General features: G+C 39.1%; 1 protein-coding gene across 3 annotated transcripts in view; it reads left to right on the forward strand.

The window, feature by feature from the left end:
- The window catches only part of LOC149710262 (transmembrane protein 53-B-like), a 19,930-nt gene extending 6,943 nt beyond the window's left edge, over positions 1 to 12,987 (forward strand). For 2 of the 3 annotated variants that reach the window (XM_089860567.1, XM_089860568.1), the window contains exons 4-5: positions 7,009 to 7,350; positions 11,088 to 12,987. In XM_089860567.1, the coding sequence (XP_089716693.1) occupies positions 7,009 to 7,350; positions 11,088 to 11,119 (374 nt within the window). In that variant the 3' untranslated portion in view covers positions 11,120 to 12,987. Of the gene's footprint in view, positions 1 to 7,008; positions 8,123 to 11,087 lie in introns of those variants that run through there. The other variant, XM_089860569.1, reaches the window with a different exon arrangement.
- Positions 12,988 to 18,739: the final 5,752 nt, after the last annotated feature.

The following is an 18,739-nucleotide window of genomic DNA, read 5'->3' on the forward strand; positions in this document are numbered from 1 at the left end:
AGGTCATACAGCTCCATAGGGAAAAAAAAAGAAAATATACAGAAATATACAAAAATACAAAATAGAAATGCAAATTTACAGGTTAAGGTACAGTTTTAGTTTATGTTTAAATTCTGGGACTGACGTGACTGAGACCACGTCCTCGGGTAGAGCATTCCACAATTTAATGGTCCTGCGAAAAAAGGAATCTCGCAGTATATTGGTACGAGATGGGTGGGAAAAAAGTCGACGACTGTGGCCCCTTGTGCCCTTGCAATTATCGTGCCAGGTAAAGTAGGATTGATTGGGCTGACTTAAGATTTTGAAAACGCTAATAAGGTCCAGATAGGTACGACGAAGGGAGAGAGGCTTCCAGCCTAGGGTGGATAACCGGGTATCGCGGGGTTTGTTTCGTAGTGAGGGAGGGATTCGACTTGCACGGCCTAGAACATTCTCAATCATGTCAATATCCCCAAGTGTGTGTGGACTCCAAAGCTGAGTTCCAAATTCCAAGACAGGACGGACATAACATTGGAACAGGCGCGTTAATAAGGAGTGAGAGATGCCCGGGAAGTTCGCCTTAATCACGGAGATGAGACCATTGGCGCGCTTGCAAGACCGCTTAACATGTGCCTTAGAGGATAAGTTATGAGTCACGATCAGGCCTAAATCCCGACATTCATTAACCCGTCGAATGTTAAGACCATTAAGGTGATATGGAGATGGAGTCCGAGTGTCGATCGGACGGCGTTGTAAAGTCAGGACAAGAGATTTTTCGCTATTAAAAATCAAACCATTAACACTGGCCCAGGATTCAAGGGTTTTAAGGTCTCGCTGTAGGATAGCTACATCATCATAAGAGGTGATTACACGGAAAATTTTTAAATCATCCGCGTATAAGCGTGGATGGGAAGATAAGAACTGGGGTAGGTCATTGATATATAAAATAAACAACAAGGGACCTAGAACACTTCCTTGAGGCACCCCACTTAAAACTGGGAGAAAGTCGCTTAATGCATGACCAACCCTGACAGCCTGGGTTCGTTGCGTCAGATAACTGGCAACCCAGCCAAGCACTGATTGTGAAAGACCATAATTATTTAGCTTGGTGAGGAGGCGAGAATGGGGAACCGAGTCAAAAGCCTTAGCTATGTCGAGATAAATAATATCAACTCTCTTACCGGAATCGAGGGCATGGGTCCACGTATGGAAGGCCGACAAAAGGTTAGTTTCCACAGATCGACTATGTAAAAAACCGTGTTGATAGGAACTAAGATATGGGGTGACATGGTGAGTGATAGCTGTTCGAAGACATTTTTCAAGAACCTTGCAAACCGTGCAGGTCAAGCTGATGGGCCTAAAATTCTTGGGATCAGACTTAGCACCTTTACCCTTATAAATTGGAGTAACATGTGCCAGTTTCCATTCACTGGGGACCGATCGTTCCCTTAGCGATAGTGTAAATAATTTAAGTAGCGGTAAAGCTAAAGAGGAGCTACAGTTTTTAAGTAAGCGGTTTGGAATGCCATCTGGACCTGATGCGCTTTTGATATCTAATGATTTTAGCGTAGTCTTAATTTCAAGATAGGAGGGGTAATACTCTTCCATTGCAGGTACTTTGGGAACGGGAGTGGTCTCAGTTACATCAACCCGATTGCCATTAAAGTTTTTGACTAAAGTTTCGTTAAGGCATTGGGGCATTTCATAGTCAGAGTCAGTGGGTTGTCCATTTGGAAGTCGGATACTAAGACGTGTAGGTAAAGACCGAATACGCGAACGTACGAAGCGATAGAAAGCGCGAGGGTTTGTTTTGATATTGGAGAGTTGACGTTTATTCATTTTGTACCGGAAGTGGGAGATACTGTGGCGAACATGCTTAATTTGTGTTTTGTATAAGGCACGTAGACGTGAATGGGCATCCAGATCGCCCGTTAAGGAGGCTTTCCGTAGCTTCTTCCAAATACGCTCCTTTTTCCGAATTGCTCGTTTGTTATGGAAAATATTTTCACCATTTAAGTGTACGAGATGGCGCTTATATTGCCGTTGTGACAGGGGTCTTCCTTAAATTATCGTTGATATTTTAGGGGTCAATCATAAAATTTTTATGATAGAGAAAAGTTTCATCCTAAAATTAACGTAAATGTTTTTGGGGCTATTCACTTTTTACTGAATCTTTCGGTTAGATGGTATTGATGACAACAAAATGAATTATTTCAATTAAAATAATTCAGTAAGAGTTATAAAAACGTATACTTACAATTCGCGACCTTGGCCCAAATACTTAAGCAGTCGACAGGGTCACGGGGTTGAACTTTGTTTATTTTTCGGTCGTATCAGCACCCCCAAACGGGAAAACACGGCGAACTAAATTAGTTAAAAAAATATTCTCGCTTCGCGACACGCATGGGCCTAGTTCATTTCGGAGGCTCCGGTTGAAACAAAGAATTTCCTACTATGAGCTTTTGAGAACCACTGATCTGGTTTAAAAATTACTCTTGTAACCGATTTGCTGTCAAAGCTAGGTTACAGAGTGAAACAATGAGCTCAAAACCATAATACTATATATTTGAACTCTTTTATTAGGTTCTTGGGTTAGTACTTGTTACAGAATATAATTAATTAAATAAATAACAAAATAAATGATAATGCTAATTACAATGATATTGATAGGATGGGTAGTGAGAGCGCCAGACTAGGGGTGTGCCTTTAGGAGGTAGCTATAGAAAGCAACACTTACTAGGGTTAAGTAGAGCCAGTTGAGTTCCGTCTTTAGGCCTACTGAAGTGATGGCACGAACAGAGAGAGTTAACGTGCGGAAACTAGTCATACGGACTGAATCACTGGATTGCCTCGTAGAAGGACAATCTACCCTACATCTAAACAGGTCTTAGCTTAGATGGTGAATACGGCCTAAGGCCTACCGCACTAGCTAACTAACTCCCTACTAACACCAACAACTATCCTGGATAGACTGCCACTCTATCCGGATACTATCATAACGACTTATGAAACAGACTGCCTAACAGACTGCACCAAGATGATACTGTACACTCCTCTAAAGCACAGCTGACCTGACTTTATATAGCCCTAGCAATAGGCCTGGCTCAATATAGGGGGCGCCCACCAAAGGTGCAATATGAGACGCCACCTAGTGTTCAACTAATCTATTTTGGGGTTAAAAAGTCTTCATATAAAAAACTTAAGATTAGAGATCAAAGGTGTGTTAGTATGCACTGAACGCACCAACGTAACATGATTCATCTAGTTGTGTGAACTGATTTGAACTCCCCTAGAGAACACTATATATGTAAAGGCTCAGCCTAGTAAGGGGCTGGTTTAGTAACGACAGAGCTGCTCGATGTAACCACTCTTAGATAACTTGTAAATAAACGTAAACGTTGATTATGAATAATTGTGTTTAGTTAGAAACAACGAACACGACATGGTGTCAGAAGGAACATTCGGGAAGAGTTGAGGGGCAGAAGTTGAGATTTTGACGCGGTATAGATAACAAAGTTATGACCAAGGCTTAGCTAAGTTACGCGGGTCGAGCAGCAATAAAATAAATTCGTAAAACTCTAGTGATTAAACAGAATCGCGGTGTATAAACGAAGGACTTTAGTGACTAATAACGAGTCGCAGAGTGCCAAAATCGAACTCTAGGGATTAAAACCGTATCGCGGGGTGTCGAATAAACAATCCAACTAGAAGCTAAACATGCAGGCCGCTGCCGCCGTTACGTCAACAGCATTTCAAGTAATACCCCCCGAACCATTCAATTTCACGAGTCCGAGTGAATGGCCCACATGGAAAAGAAGATTCGAACGTTTCCGCAGAGCGTCAGGACTGAGTTCAAAGGACCAGGAAGATCAAGTCAATGCACTTATTTACCTAATGGGTGACAAGGCAGACGATATCTTTACTTCATTTGGCCTAACGGGTGCGCAAGAAAAGGAGTATCCTACCGTTTTAGCGAAGTTCGAAAGCCATTTCATCATTCGCAGAAATGTTATCTACGATCGTGCTAAGTTCAATACAAGATATCAGAGAGAAGGAGAGACAGCAGACGAATTCATAACGTCAGTCTATTCCTTAGCAGAACACTGCAATTACGGAGCCTTAAAAGAAGAGCTAATCAGAGATCGCATCGTAGTAGGAATCAGCAATAAAGCGCTCTCAGAAAGACTACAGGATGACGACAAGTTGACACTTGAGCAAGCCATTCAAAAAGTACGAAGCATGGAAGATAGACAACGCGAGCAGAAAGATTTAAATGCCACAGTGCATTCGAAGAACGTTGATCGCATACAAAGCAGATCTCGTCCGAAGTTCAAGCCGCAATATCAAGCCAATGCTAAGAGAAAAATCGACCAGAAAGTCCAAAACGAAAAGTATCACGGAGTAAATAAGAAACCTACACCGATGAAAGGATGCACGCATTGCGGAGCTCAAGTTCAACATCCAAGAGTAAATTGCCCTGCCAAGAACGCAAAATGCTATGGATGTAGTAAAACTGGACATTACTCAAAATACTGTCTCAACAAAAACCTTCATGCAGTGGAAGACGTGTTTCTCGGGTCGATAGCGGAAGTAGAGGAAACACCACAGTATCTACATACAATAGCAAGTAATCGAGAACTCAGAGTCGTCGCATATGCTTCCAAAACTCTCACCCCTGCCGAGCAAAAATATGCTCAAATAGAAAAAGAGGCATTGGCCATGGCATGGGCTTGTAAACGCTTTGAAGACTATATATTGGGATTAACAATTGACATCGAAACAGACCACAAGCCGCTAGTCTCTATCATGCAGAGTAAATCGTTGGACGACCTATCACCTCGCTTGCAGCGACTTCGTATACGCATGATGAGATATGATTATAAAGTCTTCTATACGCCAGGAAAGGACCTTACTATAGCAGATACTTTGTCCAGAGGTCCACTGCCAGAGACTGGAGACAGCGAACTGGAAGAAGAATTCGATGCACACATCCAATTAATTATGTCAAACTTACCAGCTTCTGACGTTAGACTTGCAGAAATATGGAAGGAGCAACAAAAAGATACAACTTGCCAAACCATAACCAGTCACGTAAACCAAGGCTGGCCAACACGGAAGAATGTTAACCAAGAACTGATGAAGTACTACCCATTTAGAAACGAGATCACCATACAGCATGGTCTACTTATGAAAGGAGCGAGAATCCTGATACCTCGATCAATACAAATGGATATCTTAGAGAAAATTCATGAAGGCCATCAGGGTATTTCTAAATGCAGAGCTCGTGCAAATACATCAGTTTGGTGGCCAGGAATTTCGAGAGAAATAGAAGACACAGTAAGAAATTGTCAAGCTTGTACAAAGGAAGCCAGAAATCAACATGAACCATTATGTCCCAGCGAATTTCCTGATAGACCCTGGAAGATCGTCGCAATAGATCTATTTTACTTGTCTGGAAAAACCTACTTGCTTGTCACCGACTTCTACTCAAGATACTTCGAAATTCGAGAACTACGAGATCAAAGCTCTAAAACCATAATAAATCAAGTGAAATCAATATTCGCCACTCACGGAATTCCAGAGATAGTAAAAAGCGACAACGGACCACAGTTCAGAAGCGAATTTAGCCGATTTTCTACGGAGTATGGCTTTACTCATATAACTTCAAGCCCAAGATTTGCACAAAGTAATGGTTTTGCCGAAGCAGCTGTCAAGATCGTCAAGCAAACACTAAAGAAAAGTAACGATCCGTACCTTGCTCTGCTCTCATATCGCACAACTCCATTAGCCAACGGGTATACTCCTGCTCAACTCTTAATGGGAAGAAAGCTGCGGTCAACACTTCCGATAAATATCAAAGAACTGCAACCGAGAATTCCACCGTACGATATAATACGAAAACGAGAAGAACATCGGCGCGAAAAGCAAAAGGAAAATTACAACAGAAGACATGGTGTACATCACCTGCCCACCTTAATAAAAGGGGAAAATGTGTGGATTACAGATTTGCGAATTCAAGCCACAGTGAGAAATCCAGCTAAAGAACCGAGATCCTACATTCTGGATACACCCAACGGAACTGTTCGTAGGAATAGGTATCATCTTATTCCGATGCCAAAAACCCCAGAGTCGAGACAACCAGTTTTGCCCGAGGTAGTCCCTGAGTATCCAGTCATATCAAATCAACTTAACCATCCAGAGTTGCCCGAAAACCCAACCAATGACCCAGATACGCCAGATGATCAAACCCCAGCGATTCCAGATGATCAAACTCCAGCGATTCCACATGGTCAAAATCAATCACCACCTAGAGACGTCAGTCCTTCACGACAGCTGATGAATGCGGAACCTGTAATAGCTGACGAACAAGTGACGATTCACAACCAAAACGAAGCCTCATCTACGAGCGAACCAGAATTTAAACCAAGCAATAAACGTAAATCTCAAGAGACTGTATTAAGAACTCGAAGTGGTAGACAAATTAAAAAGAGACAGAAATTAGATTTATGAACTATATAACTAAAGATATTAGGATATTTTATGCTTAGTGTAATGTTTGATAAGAAATCAGAAATATATAATTGTAGACATAGCTAGTTAGCGTGCAAAGATTTTAAAATTGAATTTAACGTAAACTTCGTAAAGCAGGGATATTTTAAAATCTAATTGTATAAATATAATTTTTAACTTAAGAGAAAGGATGTGTTAGTATGCACTGAACGCACCAACGTAACATGATTCATCTAGTTGTGTGAACTGATTTGAACTCCCCTAGAGAACACTATATATGTAAAGGCTCAGCCTAGTAAGGGGCTGGTTTAGTAACGACAGAGCTGCTCGATGTAACCACTCTTAGATAACTTGTAAATAAACGTAAACGTTGATTATGAATAATTGTGTTTAGTTAGAAACAACGAACACGACAAAAGGGAGCCGGACATAAGCTTAGCTAAGTGTGATTGTGAAGGCTCAGTAGCGCATCCGCTACACTCTTACAAGAAAGTATAATTGATCAATAATTTGTTTTAGGTAACGAAACCGAAGATTACCGTTTATGGGTGTATTTCACTTTAAAAAGGCAGCCAAATCTAAGCCCGCAACTGTTTCTCTACTCGAGAGGGGATAAAATAGCCGATTCTAAAAGCATAGATAAATTTATCGAAGTTCGAAAGAAATGCGGAGTTCTCACTAACAGTAAAATCTGGGAAGACTCCGGCCATGTTTGCCATTTTAAAAAATATCCTCAAGAATATGAGGAGAAATTAAACGAATTCTTAAATCAGTGCGGTATCGGTGGAAGTAACGACGATAATGGACCTGTCTTGGGAAAATTTGGTTCCACCGTCAAATTGGAAAGAATCGGCTTCCAAGGTAGAATTTTGCGCTCAAGATTATAGTTCAACAATATACTAGTTAAAAAATTAAGGGTTTGTACAAAAATACTAAAATAGGGACGTAATTATTATTTTTTTTAATTTGAGAAGGCAAGAGATTTGGGTTTTAAAGCATAGCCTGGGCCCAGTTGATCTCCTGAACTCCAGTTTTGGCTTGGCGAAAGCAGGAGGCATTTGTGGGCGGGATTTAAATGTGCACTTATAAATTCCGCCCACTAGCCTTCGTCAAGCTAAACCCGGAGTTCAGGAACGTCACCTTGCATTTGAACCTGGTTACCCGCGCTATGATTTAAAGCAACAGCAGACAAATTTGGCATGCGCGTCGGGTATGAGAGATTATAAAAGTAATGCCATGAAGGCTGCAATTCTAGATGGAGTCAGGTAGGAGCACCCTTCTATACATTTAAAGCAAGCCTCGACTGTAGTTTAGTTTAAACAATTCCACTAGATGGTAGTTTAAACAGTTCCACTAGATGGTAGTTTAAACAGTTCCACTAGATGGTAGTTTAAACAGTTCCACTAGATGGTAGTTTAAACAGTTCCACTAGATGGTAGTTTAAACAGTTCCACTAGATGGTAGTTTAAACAGTTCCACTAGATGGTAGTTTAAACAGTTCCACTAGATGGTAGTTTAAACAGTTCCACTAGATGGTAGTTTAAACAGTTCCACTAGACGGTAGTTTAAACAGTTCCACTAGACGGTAGTTTAAACAGTTCCACTAGACGGTAGTTTAAACAGTTCCACTAGACGGTAGTTTAAACAATTCCACTAGACGGTAGTTTAAACAATTCCACTAGACGGTAGTTTAAACAGTTCCACTAGACGGTAGTTTAAACAATTCCACTAGACGGTAGTTTAAACAGTTCCACTAGACGGTAGTTTAAACAGTTCCACTAGACGGTAGTTTAAACAGTTCCACTAGACGGTAGTTTAAACAATTCCACTAGACGGTAGTTTAAACAGTTCCACTAGACGGTAGTTTAAACAGTTCCACTAGACGGTAGTTTAAACAGTTCCACTAGACGGTAGTTTAAACAGTTCCACTAGACGGTAGTTTAAACAGTTCCACTAGACGGTAGTTTAAACAGTTCCACTAGACGGTAGTTTAAACAGTTCCGCTAGACGGTAGTTTAAACAGTTCCGCTAGACGGTAGTTTAAACAGTTCCGCTAGACGGTAGTTTAAACAGTTCCGCTAGACGGTAGTTTAAACAGTTCCGCTAGACGGTAGTTTAAACAGTTCCGCTAGACGGTAGTTTAAACAGTTCCGCTAGACGGTAGTTTAAACAGTTCCGCTAGACGGTAGTTTAAACAGTTCCGCTAGACGGTAGTTTAAACAGTTCCGCTAGACGGTAGTTTAAACAGTTCCGCTAGACGGTAGTTTAAACAGTTCCGCTAGACGGTAGTTTAAACAGTTCCGCTAGACGGTAGTTTAAACAGTTCCGCTAGACGGTAGTTTAAACAGTTCCGCTAGACGGTAGTTTAAACAGTTCCGCTAGACGGTAGTTTAAACAGTTCCGCTAGACGGTAGTTTAAACAGTTCCGCTAGACGGTAGTTTAAACAGTTCCGCTAGACGGTAGTTTAAACAGTTCCGCTAGACGGTAGTTTAAACAGTTCCGCTAGACGGTAGTTTAAACAGTTCCACTAGACGGTAGTTTAAACAGTTCCGCTAGACGGTAGTTTAAACAGTTCAGCTAGACGGTAGTTTAAACAGTTCAGCTAGACGGTAGTTTAAACAGTTCCGCTAGACGGTAGTTTAAACAGTTCCGCTAGACGGTAGTTTAAACAGTTCCGCTAGACGGTAGTTTAAACAGTTCCACTAAACGGTAGTTTAAACAGTTCCACTAGACGGTAGTTTAAACAGTTCCGCTAGACGGTAGTTTAAACAGTTCCGCTAGACGGTAGTTTAAACAGTTCCGCTAGACGGTAGTTTAAACAGTTCCACTAGACGGTAGTTTAAACAGTTCCACTAGACGGTAGTTTAAACAGTTCCACTAGACGGTAGTTTAAACAGTTCCACTAGACGGTAGTTTAAACAGTTCCACTAGACGGTAGTTTAAACAATTCCACTAGACGGTAGTTTAAACAATTCCACTAGACGGTAGTTTAAACAGTTCCACTAGACGGTAGTTTAAACAATTCCACTAGACGGTAGTTTAAACAGTTCCACTAGACGGTAGTTTAAACAGTTCCACTAGACGGTAGTTTAAACAATTCCACTAGACGGTAGTTTAAACAGTTCCACTAGACGGTAGTTTAAACAGTTCCACTAGACGGTAGTTTAAACAGTTCCACTAGACGGTAGTTTAAACAGTTCCACTAGACGGTAGTTTAAACAGTTCCGCTAGACGGTAGTTTAAACAGTTCCGCTAGACGGTAGTTTAAACAGTTCCGCTAGACGGTAGTTTAAACAGTTCCGCTAGACGGTAGTTTAAACAGTTCCGCTAGACGGTAGTTTAAACAGTTCCGCTAGACGGTAGTTTAAACAGTTCCGCTAGACGGTAGTTTAAACAGTTCCGCTAGACGGTAGTTTAAACAGTTCCGCTAGACGGTAGTTTAAACAGTTCCGCTAGACGGTAGTTTAAACAGTTCCACGTACTAGATGGTAGTTTAAACAATTCCACTAAATGGTGCCATTAACTTGCCCAGCAAAGGCTAGTTTTAGCTCCGCCCTTGTTAACGAGCTCTGACTCGGTCCTGATTTTGGCAAGGCAAAATTGATGTTTACAAGACTAGCCAACGTGTTAGGGACGCAACAGGAGCTGACAGATACTATAAAGCTCCATTTCCGTCCCTTACTTCCTTCCTAGCCTTGTGCACAACAATTTTAGCCTTTACAAACCCTAGCTCCATGTGCATTAAAGAATTTGGACTTCATCTAGCCTTACCTCTTCGCATTTCTTTTGCTACCTCGAATGTCCGTTGTGCTCTAATCAATGTTTCTAAAAAGTTACTCGGGAATTGAAAATAATCAGGGAATTTTCTAGTCGTGTACAAACCCTTTTATCAGTTCTCCAAATACTCTCTTAAATCGCAGAAATTTAATTAATTTGAGTTACTTAATTATTTTTGAATGAAGTTGTGTATGATGTATGATTTTTCATTTTTTTAATTATGTTGCGAGAGTGAAATAATTTATAAGCATGAAAATTAAAAATTTTTGAATACTTGGGATATTTTTTTCGTTTATTCGCTGGTGATTGGCCATCATTTTTCATTACTTCAATATTTCAGGGTTCATACAAACCTGGAAAACAGGGAAAACCTGGAAAAATCAGGGAAATAAATAGTTGACAAAAACCTCAGGGAAATTTCGAATTTTTAGTAAAATTCAGGGAAATTTCGAATTTTTAGTAAAATTCAGGGAAATTTCGAATTTTTAGTAAAATTCAGGGAAATTTGCGTCAATCAGGGGCCGAGTAATTAAGCAAATTGTTCCTGAACATTCCCTCCATAGGATTAACATTACACTGTACTTTGGAGGCTCATAACTGTGGTTCTACTAGAGATACGGGGATGTTCTTCGAGTATTTAATAGTCCTATTTGCCCCCCCCCTCCTTCGTTAACATTTGCTCCATATACGGGAAAAACCTGGAAAATTCAGGGAAGTATATGGGGAAAAACCTGGAAATCTCAGGGAAATTTGTTTTCCAAAAGTTGTATGAACCCTGTATTTGCAAGATCAAAAATACATAGCATTTCTGGCCTTTTAGAAATTGAAGATGCTGTTCAAGTTGCAAACTGAATGAATGCCAAATATTTATTCAAGAACTGTTACGGTTATACATCATGGTATTTTCAACCAATTTTACCTTTTACTATAAATTCAGTGTGTGATAGGCTCGACGAATTATTCCTAATATAATTGTAAATGGTTTTATATTTATACCGGAGGGCACATACCTCACTCGTTCGCTAAAAGCGCGTTCTACTGTACATAACAATAGATAGTGTGCGTACGAGTGTTGCCAGTCATTTGTGAGTGAAATTCAACCTTTACAACAGACTGAAAAGCTTGTAGTTCAGGTCAGGTCATTCAGTTCCACACCTGAGAATCTGAGATGCGCTCACAAATTAATGGCAACCCTGAAGGCCAGTTAAACTTATGAAATAAGTTAGGAAATCTCTATTCCCTTTAGTGCATACTATCTATATACAGGGTGGAAACTTTCACTGGCGACCAGGCTGGATACACCTCATAACGTGTAGGTGTTCTAGAGAAATTAACCTCTAAGTTTTGATAAACAAATTAATCATAAACTGAAAATTATGACAAACCTTTTGTTAACCAAACATATCTTCAAATCTATTTCTAAACTGATTCTCATTACTTATTCTTTCTCTTATAATCCCATATAATTTCAAAGCTATTACTAACCACAGTAATTTAATTAACCCTTACTTTCCTTTAATATTCCGTTAATTTTAATGCAATTTGGATTAATTAATAATAGAAATATTTGTCCACTAACTTAATACGTAAGTTAATAATTCCTACGATAAGTTATAAACTTATGTTAGAAGTGCATGGCGTCTCAAAAAATGGTGGTAGGATCAAAGTACAGTGGCTTTTATGGGCGTTTTTGAGTCGGAAATGTTCTTTAACGTTTTGACACGAGGGCCACCATTTTCAACTTATGATTAGAGTGTTTTGCGGATTATCCCTTATTTGAATTAGCATTGTCTTTCGGTTTCTTACTTAAATTTAAGGGACCATCCGTAAGGGCAGGGCTGCCACAGTGCCTGGAAGAGTAGGGAATTTAAAAATGGGCCGCAAAAGTCAGGGAATTTTAAAAGTTTCAGCAAAGTCAGGGAATTTGATTTTAGTGGGTAAAATTTCTGGGGATAAGTCTTAATTGAAAGAGTAATGAAAGTTTCTCCTCATCCTATCTTAACACAGAAAACTCTAGGGCAGTCCTTAAAAATGTCTATAATTGTTTTTATAAAGTAAATGCATTCAAAAATCTCTCAGACTGTTATTTATAGTTAAAATATTCCTTAATCATTTTGGTGCAACAAATGCATAGGAAAACTTAATGTAGTATAAGCGTTTAGAAGTGCACTTAAATGTTACACTTTCGGCCTAAAAAGGTCAGGGAAAATCTCGGAAAAAGTCAGGGAATTTGGTTCTGAATATTCCGTGGCAACCCTGTAGGGTGTCCCTTAGGGCAAAATGTTATTTTACACTCACAAAATCGCCCATAGATCACACTGTACTTCGGTGCTACAAACTTTATGGAACACCCTGTGTATCTAGTCCGGTCGCCGGCGAGGGTTTCCATCCTGTATAGTTATGACAAGGAGATATTTACATTCTTTCGCGTCAATATTTTTCCTGGTTCGATGGTAAAAATAACGCGTGATGGAATATGAAATATGGTTCGATAATTATTTTTTATCTCAGCCGAAGGATATTTGAATAATGATCTAAAGATTTGCCCGTCGGTGTTTTCTGTGTGGTTTGATCTCCATTTTTAAAGGTTACACGTGTGTATATGATATTTATATAAGAGTGATATATTTAATGGATTTTTTTAAAATACTTAATTTTGTTAAACTTGAAATATATATTAAGGTTATTGATTCAGTAAATACTTATCTTTAAAATATCAATCTTGTGCCTTTCATTTTATTACTATATCATAAGCAGATGACTCTCTTAAGTAGATATGTCTGAGTTTGATTTATAGATAGTCTCCACTTAAGTGTTGTCACGCCCTCTATGAGTCAAGTTGATCGAGTACTGATTTAAACTGAACTGCTAGTCTTTGTCTGATATATCTTGACTCACCAACGGCCTGTCAACGCTTGGGGATCAGCATCAAAAACCGGCCTTTTACTGTAAACTAGTTTGAGCGCTTGCAGCCTACACTCCGTTTCACCCCAACCTGATTTTAAATACTCTTCACTCAAGTATACTATTAGTAGACCCTTTTCAAGGGGTGGGGGGGTATCGTCTTTTTGGTATAGAGAGCTTTCAGTTGGAGGAGGAGCTGAGTCTCGTGACATAATTTACGCTGCCATTGGTGGGTTTAAAGCAGGAATGAAACTGAGACCACCCAATATGGCTACCAGAACAGCGGTAAGACTTGGGAGGGTGTGACGTACCCTCGAGTGGTTCATTCTGTAATTTATAAACCCAAATCGTCTATATAAATGCGCGTTTCTTATTTCATGTGAGGTGTTATTACAGTTACTGTATGGTGGCTTAGAAAATGTATGGTTAAAAAGCTTGTCGACTTTCGCCATGTTTTTCTTTGAAAACGGTAAAATATCAGGAGTTAAAATTTACCGCGTAGTTCGATTTGAAAAACACAGGTCGCAGCTAGAGGAGGAAAACCCATGATGAAAAGAGAGGCCCTAAACACCGAAGAGAGTAAGGCCACGCCCAGATGTACGTCTCTTTTAGAAGCACTGACGTAAAGAAAACAGGCAGAGACGTTCCTCCAAACAGCCACTGATGGGTACTTAAGAGGTGGATCTGCTTATGATGTTATTTTAAATATTCCAAGAGATGTTTAGTCAATTAAGGTTTTCATCTTGGTGTTTTATTATTGGAGAAACGTGCTCAATCAATCACCTTGCAATCAGCTGGCCCCTTTATTTTACGCCTACATTTGGATTATCTGATTTTCTCTTCAAAAACGGGTTATAAATACACTTCGATAGATTCAGGAACCAGGGATATCGTTGCCGTTGATGCCATCTTGAAAAGAGCTCTCGCTACCTTCTAATTTTCACTGTTTAGTTATGGAAATATTCACATTTCTGTGGTTGAGAATCGGCTGCCTAATTTCTTGATTGAAAAGCGAAAAATCGGAATGAAGACTAATTTGACTGCTAGTCTTTAAAGTCAAAGGGTCAAACACTCGCCCATTGAATTTCGGTAGGGTTAAATAATTCATAGAAGGTTTTAATGATTTGTGTGTAGTGTCTGACCTCTCGCGTATATTTTGACATGAAAAAAATGTATATATTTTTGACGTTTCAATCAGCGTTTATTTTTTCAGAAATTCTACAAATTTTTGCCATTATAAATGATTCTTCTTAAATTAATTTGAAATGTCAATTGAAATTAGTGTTAGTTTCATTCTTTGACACATATTTCTTTTCGTCTAGCTTACAATACCCTCAATCTAGATCGTGATTTGACTTTGTTTCCCCCGAAATAATTTTCAAAATGTTCCGCACGATTCCTTTTTTTGTGGTTTTGATCGGTTTTTAATAACAAATGTTAAGTTTTAAACTTCACGACCCGACTAAACTGAAGCAAACATGGGAAACAGGGAAAATTACTGAGTGAAATCAAAGCTGTGGTCGTGAAAATAAATGAAACTTCTTGAAATTATGTGGTACGAATTATATGTGGAATAGCCCTAATTCACTATTGACCATTATTGGATTCTATTTTCTAAATTATTATCGGTTGTTATTGAAATAACGATCTTTAGCGGCACCCTGACCTCTAAATGTAGCAATATAGACCTGACCTTGACCTGAACCGGCCTCATTCTTCATTTTTATATAGTAAAGCATAGCGAATCGGACTATTATTTTTGGTTGAAGCAGGGATAGATTTAATTTTAGAAGTAGGAATGGAGAACTGTTAATATTTACTTCACTCCGACTCATAGCCCAGTATAGAGCCCCTTCCTCCAACACGTAACGAAAAGTTTAAATTATCTTATTGGCTCACTTAAACTACGTTTTGATGACGTTGTTGACGGGGACGGCGAAAAATACGTAATTCCTTTTTAACTCTGTCGCTTTGACCCGCCTCTTCTTTCATAACCCTCCGTCCCGTGGAAGGGGGTCCGGGAATTTGACCATAGAGAAAGGAAGGTGTTACTGGAGTGGCCGATACAATGCCTACAACAGGCGTATGTTGTACCGATGTGTAGCACAGAGTCCACCAGAGGCGCTACATGTTAGGGTTGGTGCGTACGACTATAGCGTCTTCTATGGCGAAAATAATTTAAAAATATTCAAAGAAACTTTGAAATATTTTAGTACAAATTTTAGTACACAGATGGCAGCACTATATTACGCACCAACCCAAACTTAAGCTGCTCATGGAACGTCCACTCGGCCACTCCAGTAACACCTTCCTTTCTCTATGATTTGACGCGTGCCCAGATTACTCTGTTCTCCATTCCTACTTCTAAAATTAAATCTAACCCTGGCTGAAGTTTAAAGTTATACGAACAATACCGGAGTGTTCTAGGCCCACGGAATTTTAATTTCGGTTAAATTTAAGAAAAGGCCCAAGCGCTGGTACTTTGTACCTGTCTCAACGCCGAAAAGGTCTACAGACATACACGTTTTGTTGCTAAGCTACCCTACGTTGCGAGTGTTACTGTTTGAAGGGATTGTAATTTCGGGAAGAGTAATTAAGTTTAACAAAACGAGTGTTCGTCCTAACATATTGAGAAGAGCTCAACCAAAACCACTTTTAAAACCTTTCCCTATAGTGTTTTTTGTATTAATCATGTAATTTGTATTGTTATTGATATTAATCATACAGTTTGGTCAAATCCAGAAGTAATTGTGTCTGTGAACAACGCCGCCTAAACCTACAAACATAGAAACTAAACTACTTTCTGAAATATAACCTGCTATAGCATAACTCGTCTTCACGGAATATAATTGCATGATTTCTCATAGAGTACAGACACGCGAGTTAAACCTAAATCCAAATGTGCCACAACGCTAAATATCAAGAATGTAACTTCCCATGAACATTGAGGTATCGGTATCGTTCAAATATTTTCTAACGTAGGTCATATCTGAGAGTGATTAGCCCCTTAATGATATTAGGCCAAAAATATAGGGCCCTCGTTACAAGAAGAAATGTGCAACTAAGTCCGTTTACGGACTTTTTAAGCGGAATAGTTCTATAGGTCAGTGGGATGGTTATAAGTAGATCAGAGCCAAGGATCAGACCGATTTAATAAAGGTCAAGGGTGGGCGCCGGGCACCTTAGTAATTCTTGTCGGGGTCAAACACGATATCGACATTGAAAATATTTTCCGCAACCAAAATTTTGTTAATTTTTCCCTTTATATTAGAAAAAAAAAGAAGTGCAGTGAATTTGTCTTTGATCGCGTTTAGCGCGTTTTGTCGGTCGAGTCAATCTAGACTTAATTCTAGAGTCAATGTCGTGACGAACTTATAACGAGTTGCACTACCATCATTTTGGTTGGAGAGCAGATCCAATTTTTCAAGAAGTTTAACCCCACTTAATAACCTTCCGCAAATACAAAAATGAAAAGGTGCACGTTTTTTTTTCTTGGTTAAATCACGCTTATATGAGGCAAAAACGGAATAAATGTTATCACGATTTTTCTACTTTAAAAAATAAATAAAATTCAGAGCGGTTTTTTGGTAACCTATTACATGGTACTCTAGCCCATTGCGACAAATTAATTACAAAATTTATAGGGTAATGAATTTTTTTTATCTAAGACGTTATAAATATCCTAAGGATATAAAGGGTTAAAGAAAGGGTGGGGACAGATTCGCAACTCTGAATTGTTTTATCTAAAAATAGGTATTTTATTATAAGGGAGTGGTATCACCCTTATCTAAGGCCCGATGACGGCTCTAATGTTACAATTCAAGGTTTTTTGATTAGATGTAACTTTTTTTCGTATTATTTTATATACTATGTGTTTATACCATCATATCTATATTCTGAAGAACCCATAAAAGAGCCGCGATAATTCAAAGATAGAACAGAGTAATATCGATCTAAAGGGGAGTCGATTGTGTATCCTCGAGCGTCGAAGATCTTTTCTAAATGGAATTGTAAAGGGGGTGACACTAAAATAAGAGACGTTGCCATAAGAACAGAAATTAACTTGGAAATTACTCTGTTGGGATGTAGTGGTGTCAGTGGTGACTCAGTAGCGTCGCTAAGGTTTGAAATTTGGGGGGGGGGGCTAAATCTGGGCAAACTAGTTATTATAAGAAAAAATTGCATAATGGGTTCATTGGAAAATGTGTAGACCTTTAAAACTATCCGTAAATTTGTGTCAACGTGAAATTTTTCGTATTTTAAAGACATACAACCTTTTATTGATAAAAACTACGGAACCGATTATGAAGGAATTTCACTCGTCTTAAGTTTATTTTCAGTTTTGGTTAGCTTTTAGTCCACACTATTGGGACTCTCTTCGAAAGAATATGAAACATTTTACTTGTCTCCATCTGTTCTTTTCTTCAAAATTGTATTGCTTGATTTTGAAATTCATCTCTGCAGAGATGAAAGTTAACGAATCTATCATTATAATTTTTTTATATATTGCTACAGAATATTAGGTTGCTAACAGCAATTTTTTGGTAGGGTTTACAGATTGTTTTTTGGGGGGGGGGGGGCTAAGTTTGGAATTTGGGGGGGGGGGCTACTGAGTGGTGTGGTCTGTGTTTTCCCTTCATTATTCCCGCTTACATTACATTGAGTATATTTTCTGTGTTCTTCTTATTGTACAAGTTTCGGTCAGAAAGTTTTAATCTGTTTTAAAGTCAGTTTTAACATAAGATATGTTCCATAAGTATGACACTGACTAAACTTCGTAATGCTAAAGACTCACTGAGAGCTATTTCGAGAACGACAAGCCAGAATTGACTACACTCGTTTTTGCAGTCCATCTTTCTAATTAGTTTGTACTGAGCCTTTGACAGCGCCTCACCAGGATCTATGACGTTTTACCTACGTCACTTCATGACAAGCTCTCAGCAACCAGTGACACACTTATGGAACATATCTTATGAACTTATGGTTTTAATAATTTCCAGCCTTAATTAATTATTTTTAACATTTTGTCATGTTACGGGCCGGGCTTTCCAAATTTGGAAATTTTATCGGGCCGGGCTTTTCAAATTTGGAAATTTTATCGGGCCGGGCTATAACCAGGCTTTCCAAATTTGGAAATTTTATCGGGCCGGGCTTTTCAAATTTTGGAAATTAAGGGGCCGAGCCGGACTTGGTTCTCGTTTAATTCATAATTCAAATGAAAGATAATTTTAAATGAATATAATCTTCTCAGAACAAATGTGACGTTGTGACGAACTATAATTAATAGAAATTAATAATACATGACGCTAAAGCAAATATGAATTCAATTCATTGATGATATGTTAAAAAAAAATATCAACTGCACTACATGTAGCGGGCCGGGCCTGGTCAATTCATGAAATGGGTCGGGTCAAGCTTGGTCAATGCATGTAACGGACCGGGCCGGGCCTGGCTGGAAAACCAACTATATACTCGGGCTGGGCCGGGTTTCGGACTTATTTAAATGATAAATCTCGGGCCAGGCTCTGTTCGGGGCTGAAATATTCGGTCCGTGCATGTCTCCTATGA

Source organism: Phalangium opilio, unplaced genomic scaffold (assembly GCF_054372755.1).
Source record: "Phalangium opilio isolate 3A_F unplaced genomic scaffold, DU_Popi_V2 ptg000011l_1, whole genome shotgun sequence".
NCBI classification, from domain to species: Eukaryota; Metazoa; Arthropoda; class Arachnida; order Opiliones; family Phalangiidae; genus Phalangium; species Phalangium opilio.